This window comes from Gossypium arboreum, chromosome 2, assembly GCF_025698485.1.
Source record: "Gossypium arboreum isolate Shixiya-1 chromosome 2, ASM2569848v2, whole genome shotgun sequence".
Lineage (NCBI taxonomy): Eukaryota > Viridiplantae > Streptophyta > Magnoliopsida > Malvales > Malvaceae > Gossypium > Gossypium arboreum.
Window position 1 is genome coordinate 108,700,956 of NC_069071.1, and position 12,266 is coordinate 108,713,221.

General features: G+C 30.9%; 1 protein-coding gene across 2 annotated transcripts; it reads right to left on the bottom strand.

Annotated features, from left to right (window-relative positions):
• Positions 1 to 4,229: 4,229 nt before the first annotated feature.
• Positions 4,230 to 12,230, bottom strand: LOC108460382 (L-2-hydroxyglutarate dehydrogenase, mitochondrial). 2 transcript variants are annotated; one of them, XM_053025139.1, is made up of 6 exons: positions 11,445 to 12,230; positions 10,924 to 11,369; positions 9,199 to 9,358; positions 7,171 to 7,341; positions 5,259 to 5,337; positions 4,230 to 4,566 (listed from the first exon to the last, which is right to left on the bottom strand). In XM_053025139.1, exons 1-4 carry the CDS (start codon positions 11,991 to 11,993, stop codon positions 7,225 to 7,227), a joined length of 1,272 nt encoding a protein of 423 aa, XP_052881099.1. In that variant the 5' UTR covers positions 11,994 to 12,230; the 3' UTR covers positions 4,230 to 4,566; positions 5,259 to 5,337; positions 7,171 to 7,224. The 2 variants fall into 2 exon arrangements, with proteins under 2 accessions (XP_052881099.1, XP_052881100.1); XM_053025140.1 differs by lacking the exon at positions 5,259 to 5,337 and having other exon boundaries at positions 11,445 to 12,228.
• Between the last annotated feature and the right edge of the window lie 36 nt (positions 12,231 to 12,266).

Below are 12,266 nucleotides of genomic sequence, written 5' to 3' on the forward strand. Positions count from 1 at the left end.
TGACCCCATCAGATCCATCTTTGAATCTTACGTTCTTGGTATTGCGATCTTCAGACAACCGTGAATCACCGTCACTTTCGATCACTTCCAGAGAGTTCTCCACCACTTTACACAATACATAAATATTATTTTAATTCCTATTGAGGTTGCTATAACATCATCATTATTAAAAAGTTAAATTATATTAACAATCACTAAATTATTAATAAATTTTTTTATTGATTATTTAATTGTAGAAAGATACAAAATATATATTCGATTATTTAATTCTTTTCTTTTTTGTTCACCAGCTAATAAACTTATTCATAGGTCAGGTTAATTGCTCAATTTTGAAGGCCCACTTGAAATTTGGGAGGATTTAGGTAAAAAGATTAAGCTCGAAAAATAGGTTTATTAAAAAAATTAGGCTCATTTAAAATATGGGTCAAGCTCGAATTTAAACATTCAAAACCCGAGTTTGGCCTATTTTTGAGTTTATAATATTTTATATTATATTATTTTATATATTATGAAATTTAGAACAAATTAAAAGATAAGCCTATACTAAATATATAATACTACTCTAATGTAAACATTAAAATAATATTAAAATGATTATATAAAAATTTTCAATAAATAAAAATGTATAAAATTATTAAATATTAAAATAATATAATATAAACATATATTTTAAAATTTAAAAATAATATAGGCATACTGAAAATAAGTTTGGATTGGTCTTTTGTAAATATAGATGAATTTAGACAATTTTAAGTCCATATTTCTGGTCGAACCAAGATTAGGTAAGCATAAAGTATGTTAATATCATATTTAGGCCTAACCTGACCTATGAGCACCTCTATCAGCTAACTAATGGTGACAACTTTGAAAATTAGCTTGATAGTAACTTTAACTCTCAGCTTTTATACATTGTGTCAATTTAGTATTGATTTTAAAAAATCTAATCTTCAACATTTACATATAGTGTAATTTAATATTTTTTGCAGTTTTGTTTTTCTTATGGGCTAAATTATAAGATTAGCCAAATCAGCGCGGTTAATGTGGGAAGAACTAGAAAATAAGATTTTTAGGAGGAGAGATCCTTAATTGGTAAATATCCCAAGCTCATCTAGGCAAAATGGCAAAGGAGGGATTGGTTACTCCACCATTTTCACGATTTCTTTTATTTTCAATACAAAAATTCTCTTAATTTTCTCTCGACTCCTTCCATTAACCTTTGATTATCTATCTGTTCAAGATTTTAGATAGGTGAATTCATTTTTCAGAAAAAATACTTTGAGTTAACTCGATAATTGATATAATACTTCACATCTGATCGATTTTTAGATTGAGTGTAGAATGTAACATATATTTATTATCATCATTAGTTGGTCTTTCTTGAGTATAAATAGTTAATAATAAATATAATGTAATTAAGTAAAGTCGGTGATTTATATTAAATACTAAACAATTTAGTTGAATATTTTAATTTAGTAAGTTAAAATATATGTGAATTATCACTCATCAACAAAAATTTCAAATTATTTAAATAAAATTAGTAAAATAACATATAATCATATTTTTAAAAATAAAATATGTCTTAAAATTAAAACAATATTATTATTGTATAAAAATAATCTTAAACCAATAAGTGATTGGGTATAATGGTAAAACACATTACATTCCTAAAGGGAAGACTCAAGTTTAAACATTGAAGACACAATATTGTTGGGAGAGATAACCATGACTTCTGAATATGGACCGTAAAACGGACATAAAATATATATATATATATATATATATATATATATATAAAACAACTTTTTAAATCATATACTAGTTCAGTTGGAAATCCTCAAAGTAATTAAATTTAAGAGTAATTGTTTATAATTAACTGCGTAATTATCACAATTTTTATCCTTTAAGAATCGGATTGTGCAATTGAAACCATCAAACTACATTAATTCAATGGTAAACAGATTACCCAAACATGTCATACATGTACAAATAATTAAACTCAAATCTAATTATTAGGTAATTTTTCAAACACAATAATCTATTTTTTTAATAATTATTAGATTATGTTTTTCTGAAAAATCTCTTATTTTTCTTTATAAAGTGATATCTAAGTAAAATTTTAGTAATATTATTCTGCCAAGTTTTGAATGGATTTGATTATTGTTATCGTTAACTAGATTGATCCACAGATACCAATTAATAGGCGTTTACACTTCACATATATAAATGGGTGATTAGATTAAACAGAAAAAGAAATGGTGATTAGTGCAATATAATAAGGAAGCTTCTTAGTGGTGATATTAGTAGTGGAGCAATCACAATTCTATTGGTAGATTTGTAAGTTATTTAGGGCAGCCCTGTGACACCAAATTGGCAACTTCAATTTTACAACTTTTTATTTACACAAGTTAAGGTAATGGTTATTATGTTTTATGATTACAATATCAAAGGTTATATTTTATGAATTTATGGTTAGATAATCTAAAGAAAATAAAGTTATTTTAATTAAAAAAAAAGGATTTTATTACTTTTATATTTAAAATATGGGTAAACCATCTCGTCTTAATTTAAACACCCCAGAAAAGGATTGATCAAATTGATTATTCTACTGTTAAATGGTAATGGAAATCTAACGGTACATTTCCACGTAAGCCACTCTAAAATTAAGGTAAACTACCTATTAGGCACTTTAAATAGGTTCATTTATATTTTGGTTACCCCAAAATTTTTCAATACAAATATTTTATTAATCTTTCGTTACCATTTCTTGGTGAAGTGATTTATTTAATACCATTTATGGTGAAGTGATTTATTTAATTAATTTTTTGAATGATCAAACTAACACAAACTTTTGAGTGACCAAATAAAAACCGCCTATTAGAATGATTAACTATTAAAAAGTTTTTAATTTAAATATATATACCACTCATTTCAATTTCCCATAACATTAATGTTAAATACTTTAAACCCTAAAATTTTTAACAATAATATTAAGGTATAATAATTTATTTGTTCTCTAATTTTATAATAAAAATTATTTTAACTCTCTATTTAATTTTTATTTCTTTTAATCCTTAAACTTGCATTGTTTATCAATCACCTTAAAATGGATGAAAAAAATATGTTTGTTAACTTTACTAATGTGGCAATTCATATGTATATCATATTAACAATTAATTATATTTTAAAAATAAAATATTATTTAAAAATATTTTTATTTAAAATTTTAAAAATAATTTTATAAATTTTATAAATATAATCAATTGCTTACGAGACATTAACAAACATTAATTTTTTCATTCATTTTGAGGTGATTTGACTAAAATACAAGTTTGTGGACTAAAAGAAGAAAAAAAATAAAAAAAAGGCTAAAATGACTTTTTTTTTAAGTTAGAGGGCCAAATAAGTAATTATGTTTAATATTAATGGTAAACTACCTCGTTAGTCACTTTGAATAGTGATCGGGTCACCTCAATTTTTTTTTTAAATAATGAGGTAGTTTACTTTACCCTAATATTAAGGGTAAACTACAACTAATGTCACTAAACTATTAATAAGTTTACGTTTTAATCACTGAACTTCAAAAAGTTACAAAATGACCAATGAACAATTTAAAATTTTTTATTTAAGTATTTGGATTGTTAAAATCATCGTTGTATATCCTCTGTTAGTATCACCAGCACCAATCGAAATCTCTCATTCCCCTCCTCTTCTAAGATTTAGTTTTTTTCTATAAAATAACTTTGAACATCATGAATTAACTGTAACACCCCCTAACCCCAAATCGTCACCGAAATAGGGTTACGAGGTATTACCGGACTTATACACTAGAATTTATACAAAACCGAGTCATACATTTTCGTTTCAAATCAAAACTTTTCAAATTTCACCATAAAGTCCTTAATATGGGTCTACAAGGCCCAATACATGATTTAGAAATAATTCGGGATTAAACTGGCAACTTTAGAAATTTTTCCTTAAAGATAGGGGCACACGCCTGTGTGGCCTGGGACATGGCCGTGTGGCCAGTCCGTGGGGCTCCCATGGCCGTGGGGCCAAGCCGTGGGCAGATCTGACTTGCACACACGGCCGTGGGAACAACACGTGTAACATAAACAGAGAGTCACACGGCCTGAGCACACGCCCATGTGACTTGGCCGTGTGAAAACATGATTTTTGACCATTTTTAAGCTATTTTCACAAGCTAAACACATCCAGTTCATGCTCAAGCATTTATTAATAGTTCTTAATTCAAATATCATTTATTATGCCATTTAAACTTAACAAATATTCATTCATTCACTTCAATACCTCTTAAGGACTATGTACCACAATTCATATCAAAATTATACTACATTAACATACTAATCCAAATCATGTAAGTTTAACTTCTAAAATATGCATATTTCATACCATGCTTCAACAGCTTTCATGTATATTCACTATCATGTACAAAATAACACCTTAACAACCTAGGTATATGCCATTTTATCAAAAGAAAAGTATTCACCACTTAAAGTCCGGGATTGGCTTGGATGCTGAATCTTTAACTTTCTTTTGTACCTAATCCTGCACACGGAAAATAAATCATACGCTGAGTATACACTCAGTGGTATTTCTATAAACTAATACTTAAAACATTAATAAGCTATGTATATACATTATAACTTAAACTTTTTACTTTCATAATCTTAATAGCTTCATCACTTACCTTTAACTTATAGTTCTTAAATGAAATTAAACAATTCTTTATATACATTTCATATCATTCAATATCTTTCAATACTTGTATAACATTCACAGTCACATAATTAATAGCAGTCAGTCTTTGTCTTTAGTACTTTCATTTACCCCTATTAACATAACTCGGACTTGGACGGATACACAAATCCAACACATACACCGGGGATAATATATAGTGTTTCATCGGCCGAAATCGGAATACACCGTAGGGTAACAGTAACAGTAACAGTCATACTCAAGTACGAAATACCTCTTCGGAACGAATCCGGAACAGTCACAGTAGTCGACACATATAGTGTCTCATCGACACACAGTCGGAATATCCCTGAACACTTCCAATACTATGGCATGCCAACTATATCCATCTAGCTCGACACTGTTAATAGGGTATTCAAATCATTTCATTTTGATACAGAAACAGTAACAATTTTCATCATTTTTTTTATCATACATGTTAACAATTAAATATAGCAATTACTTTTATTAAATTATTAAGCATAGTTTATAGAAATACAAACCGAAATTCTCGAGTTTACTCGATATCCTCGTTCACTTTCTCCTTTCCCTTTTTCGATGACGTTTTCGATGCTACGTTAGCTAAGGAAAAATTAACATTTAAAATCATCAATACATATCATTTAATAACACTCTTCTATTTTTCATGTAACTTTTATAAAAATTTCAATATAGTCCTTCCACCATAACCATTATTTTTCTTCAAATAAATCTCATATTTTCATTTAATAGCTACTTTAAACAAGTTTCAGTTCTTCATATTCAATATAAAACATCAATTCTACAACTTAGACAATTTAGTCCCTACTATAATAAAACTTATATCTCTTTTTACAATTCAATCCTTCTCCCACTTCTAACTTGAATTTCTATCACCTTATATCATAATTCATCTATTTATTCAACTTATTAAACATCTAAAATTTCACTATCTTCCTAAATTTCAACATAATTCAAGTAGGGCTTTGTTCTAGGATTCCAAAAACATCAAAATTACAAGAAAATAGACTAAATTGACTTACCACTTGAACTTCAAACATCAAAACCCAATTTTTCCTTTCTTTTTCTTTCTCTTTTTCTTTCTTTCTTTCCCTCCTCTGTTTCGTCCCTTTCTCCTCTCCTCTGTTTCGTCCCTTTCTCCCTTCTTTTTCTTTATGTTTTATTTCTTTTATTCTTTTATTATTATATTATATCATTATTATATGTTTTTATATTATAAATATTATTTCTTATTTAATAAGTAATTACATATTTATACATACATTTGTACCGATCACAATAATGCAAATCCCTTATACATACCACACACTTGTCACATAAGGCTTATTTGCTAATTTAATCTCTTGACTTTTCTATAGTTTATAATTAAACTTTTACCCTATATTCAATCTAGTCCTTTCACTAAATTAGCTTTAATTAAAGCTAATTCACTTAACCAAAGTCTAATTAACTACACTACTAGCTTCGTAAATATTTCTAATAAATATTTATGAATTCATTTTGCGGAAATTATAACCTGAAAATACAATTTTCCGATGACCTTAAAATTTAGGTCGTTACATTAACGAACCAAAATTCAAATAGCTTTCTCCTCTGATCTTTGACATCAATCGATTAGATCAACTTTAATATAAGATATGTTCTTATACTCGTCGAAGAATACTGTTCCATTGTATTGGTCATTGAATCATCACTTGAAGTTCACCTACCGGATATTAACTCCTCTTATGGTAAAATTTTATCCTAATAAAAAATCTATTTAACTCCTCTTATTGTAAAATTCTACAATTAGTCCCCATACTCTATGAAAGTTATAAATTTAGTCTCTATATTTTAATTTGATCAATTTTAGTCTTTGCACTTTTCGAATTGGTTATTTTTAACCCTTACAATTTTTGAATATTAAAATTTTAATCATAACCAAACGGTAACAGTTAAATCTATGTGGTTAAATTCTACTATTAATCCTGTATATGCGTAAAATTATAGATTCAATCCATATTCTCCAATTGGATCATTCTTAATAGGTATATTTCTCGAATTCTAAAATTTTGGTCTTGATGCATATGACCATTATTAAATCCATTAACTAGTTTTCTTGTGAGTAATGTGTAGAAATAGCATGCTAACATAACATTACAAATGCAATGATATGTTTGCCGCATCAAAATTTGAAAATAACAAAACTTAATGAATTTAGTAGCTAACATTTAGTCAAGACTAAAATTTTAAAAATAAAAAAGTAAAAGGATTGAAAACAATCAAATTAAGTATAGGGACTAAATTCATGACTTTCGCATAGTACATAGACTAATAACAAAATTTTATCCTAATAAAATGATTTATTTGTTAGTTAGACATCAAGTTCAACATATAATCATTTTCAATGGAAATATAAATAAATGAAAATTTTACCTATAGCTATGGGAAGACACCAAGTTTGTTTTGAATGTACAGTGAATATCTCCATCATCCTCCCAAAAGTAAAGCAGCTACATATTCAGCAATCGCCATGCTTGAAGTCAGCCCGGGTGACTCGATACCGAAAAGATTTACAAGACCACCCACTCCATGAATGTCTTCTCCCTACAGAAAATAGAAATTTATGTCAAAATAACCCAATAGATCCGAATCACCAAAATCCACTCTAAACTCTTAACAGGTTTAGAATGGATAGTATCTGTATATCTATACCCATGTAAATCATTAGAGACATCATACTTTTCCTCCAAATTCTTACTGTTTAACATAAACCTATGAAACATATGCAGTTATCTTCGCATAAAATGTATGTACCACAAGTCACAAGTTTATTTAAATCATGAGAAGCAATAAATATATAAATTTACTATTACTATTTCTGTTATTGCACGGTTACGATTATTAATTATCTTTAGGATTCAAATCTAGAGTTAGGATTAAAATTTTATTTGTAATCTTAGAATAAATAAGCTTTAAAATATTTACAACAACATCCTTATCATTTTCTTGATTTAATAGAAACAAACTAGAGGTTCTCTATAAACCCTATGTTTTCTAAAGCTGTAACTTCTTTCTAACTTGTTTATTTAGACCTAATTCTATTGATTTACTACTATTTTCCCATTAGATCCTAGGGTTTATATTAGGGTTTGCTATGAAGCTATCATTGGATGTGGTAGAGGTCAAGGAAGACGAAATTAGCGTCAAGAAACATAATTGGCTGCGACAAGAATAAATGGGATCTCATTGTCTAGCAAGGTTAAACCAATATATGAGGGATGAGACAGGAGCCGTTCAGTTATTGGACCTTGAAAATACATGAAAACATGCTTTAATGGCTGAAAAACGTATGACAGTATGGTGCAAGAAAGCCTATATCGGGAAGGATTGAAGGAGTAGCAAAAAGGGGGCTTGAAGCCATTTAAGGCATTAAAACTAAACTAACAACCTTTAAAATTAACAGTGAGCTTCCTTTAAGAAACATGTTGATGGATTGGACCTTGAAAATACATGAAAACATGCTTTAATGGCTGAAAAACGTATTTGACAGTATGGTGCAAGAAAGCCTATATCGGGAAGGATTGAAGGAGTAGCAAAAAGGGGGCTTGAAGCAATTTAAGGCATTAAAACTAAACTAACAACCTTTAAAATTAACAGTGAGCTTCCTTTAAGAAACATGTTGATGGATTGGACCTTGAAAATACATGAAAACATGCTTTAATGGCTGAAAAATGTATTTGACAGTATGGTGCAAGAAAGCCTATATCGGGAAGGATTGAAGGAGTAGCAAAAAGGGGGCTTGAAGCAATTTAAGGCATTAAAACTAAACTAACAACCTTTAAAATTAACAGTGAGCTTCCTTTAAGAAACATGTTGATGGAGGAAACAAGGGCAATATTGAGAGGAGTGAAAAGAGGAAGGCTTTAGTTGGACATGGGGTTTGAAAATAAGGCTGGAGTCAGCTGTACAGAATGCTTCTTAAGATGGCAGCAACTCAGATTAGTTGTTTTACTTGCGGGAAAAATGGCCATAGTTCTTACTCTAGTCGTGAACAAAGGGTGAACTTAACTAAGAATAGCAAGAGGATATGTTAGACCCTATTTATGATGAGTATGTTTAAGGAATAGAAGTAAAACTATTAAATAGGACTACAAACTTAATGCTCTTACTCAGTGGTTCAAGATTCAGTACATTGGCTAAAGCTTGTCCATTTAGCTTATCCAAGTAGTGAGAAGGGCTAGGTTGTAGTTTGTTGCTCGCTACGTTTCTTACCAATCATAAATTGTGGACACTTCTTTTCTGTTATTCCTTTCTTAGAGAAAATTCAGCAAGGCAGTATTTCTTAATAATAATAAGAAAAAGAGTATCTCTTTGTACCATAAATGAAATTCAGGCATATGGCTTGACAAAGGTATATATCAGTTTTATTACTCCATATTAAAGAGAATACATGAAACAAACCTGTATTACAAAATCACAGGCAGACTGTCCAGGTCCATGAAGTTTTGGTCGAATCCCTGCATAACCTGGTATTAGAGATCCATCTTTGAGATTTGGGTAGTACTTCCGAATCTCTGGATAAAATCTTGCAACACGATCAACACTTACAGAATAGTCAAACCTGAGAGCATGGAACCACTAAGCTTAGTTTTTGACCAAATGACAATGACTTTCACGATACAAAAGAACTTAATCAGTTGCTTTTATGCAACAAATGCAGCAACTAACTTATCTGAATGAACTCAAGAGCAAAATTTGTTCTCTTTCTTATTTCAAATCCAGTGCATTTGCAGAGCCATAAAACAGCTAGTGATGGAATGGCTCAAACCGGTACCCCCCCCCCCCCCCCAAAAAAAAAAAAAAGAAAACTCATCCCCTCTATTGAAATAAAATGGAAATGTGCTGAAATTTTAATTTTAACCTCTGAAAGAGGGTTCATTAACCAGCCAAGCTACTAAATCAATAAAATTCTTGGAGACCACCTCTGATGCCAACACCCAATATAGCTCTTCTAACTTCAACAAAGGAAATATCAAATGAAGTACAGACTTCCTTAACGTATAAGATTACAACTAAGACTTTGAACAAAACTTACTGCACTATCTGCTACCGAGTTCTAGAACAAACTTATTCTAAGAGTCAGATTTCCCCCTCCAGGACAATTGGATACAAAATGGAGTGTGTTTGCTCAAACAAAGCAAAGAGAAGCATAGCACAATCAAATTACTTGGTCCAAAAAGTTCTAGCAAATGAGAATATAGTATAAGTTATATTGAATTTTAATTAGATGCAATTGCAATTTCTACTGCACAAGGGAATTTTCTTACTCAAAAAGAGTTTCTCAAATGTGATCATGACAGTAGACAAACTTCCAAAACATAAGTGAAATGGAAAGAATCCTAATATGAGATAAATATTCTTCCAAGTTAGGCATCAAGAGATTTCTGCCAACCACTGTATTAGTTTAGGACATTGGCCACTGTAACAGAAAAAAGCAGGACTGACAATCTAAGTTAACACACAAACAAAACAATGAAAGTTATTGAAAGGAAGCTGGCTCTGGAAGAAACGATAAAGTAATAACTATAACAACTCTTCATCAAATTACAATAAATAAAAATAAAAATGATGAGCAATGAGGACATGAAATCACAAAAGGAAGAAGCACCTAGCATAGAGATGGAAACAAAGTGTACAGTAGAATAGGAAGAATTTAAGGCACAACATCAGTATAAACAAATGATACATACTGAACTATTGATGCTGGGATAATTGTTATGCATGACATGTTTTCCATTGCCAGCAAACAAGAGAAAGACAAAAAAAGAAGAAGAGCAAAACCTACTGTGATTTTAATCCAAATTACTCACTAGCATGTATTTTGTGTTTTAATGAATATACCCTCAAGGGAAATGGCGCCTTCTACTATTACTCTCAAAACTTAAGTAATCACACCTGTTATAATCATAACCATTTAAAGGAAGTAAATCACTTATTCCTCTACTGCTCTACATGGGACTGTAGTCTTGTTATTTTAAGAAATACAAATCTACAAATTATGGAACTTGTATAGGTTGTAAACAAATAAAACTATAGAAAATTCATAATCACGAAATTGGGAATGGAAAAAAAGTATTACACCCAAAGCAGCATAAAAAAATTTGGAATGGGAAGAGAAAAGAATACTTATTAAGGAAGTTGGTTGTATCAGGTACATGAGGAATCCACTCAACATCTGGGCCAAACTTGAGCTGACCATCTAAGTCCAGAGTAACATGCACTCCAAGACCACCTTCCTCTGGTACAGGATATATCAAGTGCTTGAAAGGAGGATGTCTAGTAGAATTTGCATTTGAAAGGATAAAGTAGGAGCCACGAGCATAATATGCAGGAGGGATGATAGCTGTGTTTAGACCATGGAATCTCTTAGCCAGAGTGGGAGCACTCAAGCCTGAAGAATTGACTACAATTATAGGCATAAGTAGGAGGTCCGGTTGCAATGGAGTGTTTCCATCCCAGTTTGTAAGTGTTTTGGTTTCACAAACGTGGAGGACCATTTGATTTCCTTCAAGATGACCTCCAATGACAGCAGTGTTGTAAGAGAAGGTAGCGCCATTAGTTTCAGCCTCCCCCTGGATCGTGGTAATGGTTAGTCACTTAATTAAGTAAGTCTATCACCAAATTAATTGAGAATAAAAGAGGCATACCACTAAAGACAGCATCAGAGAATGGGAATCCAGAATGCCAGAAGCAGGGGATAGCAAAGCTTTGACACAGTGCAATTCAGGCTCCATTTTGATAGCCTCAGAAGCGTCCAACATCCGAAGATTTTCAACCCCATTTTGAATCCCACGATTGAACAGTTGATTTAACTTTGGAATCTCGGAAGTACCTGTGGCAACTATGAGTTTACCGATCTGGTTATGAGGTATCCCACGCTGAGAGCAGTAGTGATAGAGTAATTTTCTTCCTCTCACACAAAAACGAGCCTTGAGAGAATTGGAAGGATAGTAGATGCCGGCATGGATGACCTCGCTGTTGCGGCTGCTGGCGGCTGTTCCGAAGGTGGGAGCAGAGTCCAGGACCAAAACCTCTTTCCCCTTCAACGAAAGCTCTCTGGCCACTGCCAGTCCCACGATTCCGGCTCCGATAACGACGCACTCCGCTTTCTCTTTTGGGGCATTCCGCCATGTTTCAAATGGTTTTGGTAAATGAAATCTCCTCTTGACCCCCCTAACAAAGACCTGTTTTAGCATCTTTCTACCTTCTTATTCCGCAAACGTCAATCATGCTTCCCATTTGATACTGTTGAAGCAACAAAATGATGATTCATTAGGGAACCCAAAATGGAGAATATCGATAGCCTTGTGATTTTTCTGAAAGATATGAAAATCGAAAAGTGTCGAAACATGTTATTTACTGTTGGATTTTAATTCACTTTTTGTAAAGGTGTAAAATACACCAACAGTGGGTAAGAGTTTTTTTTTTTTTTCTTTGTCAATTTTTTCTTTTCGACTATTAATTAATAG

Bases quoted from the DNA above. Each gene is read 5' to 3' on its own strand.
- LOC108460382 (XM_053025139.1), bottom strand. From the start codon at position 11,993: ATGCTAAAACAGGTCTTTGTTAGGGGGGTCAAGAGGAGATTTCATTTA. The intron at 9,359-10,923 runs GTATTCTTTTCT...CCATGCTCTCAG, and splicing joins ACAACCAACTTCCTTAATAA to GTTTGACTATTCTGTAAGTG. The intron at 7,342-9,198 runs GTTTGTTTCATG...TATTTTCTGTAG, and splicing joins CCTGTGATTTTGTAATACAG to GGAGAAGACATTCATGGAGT.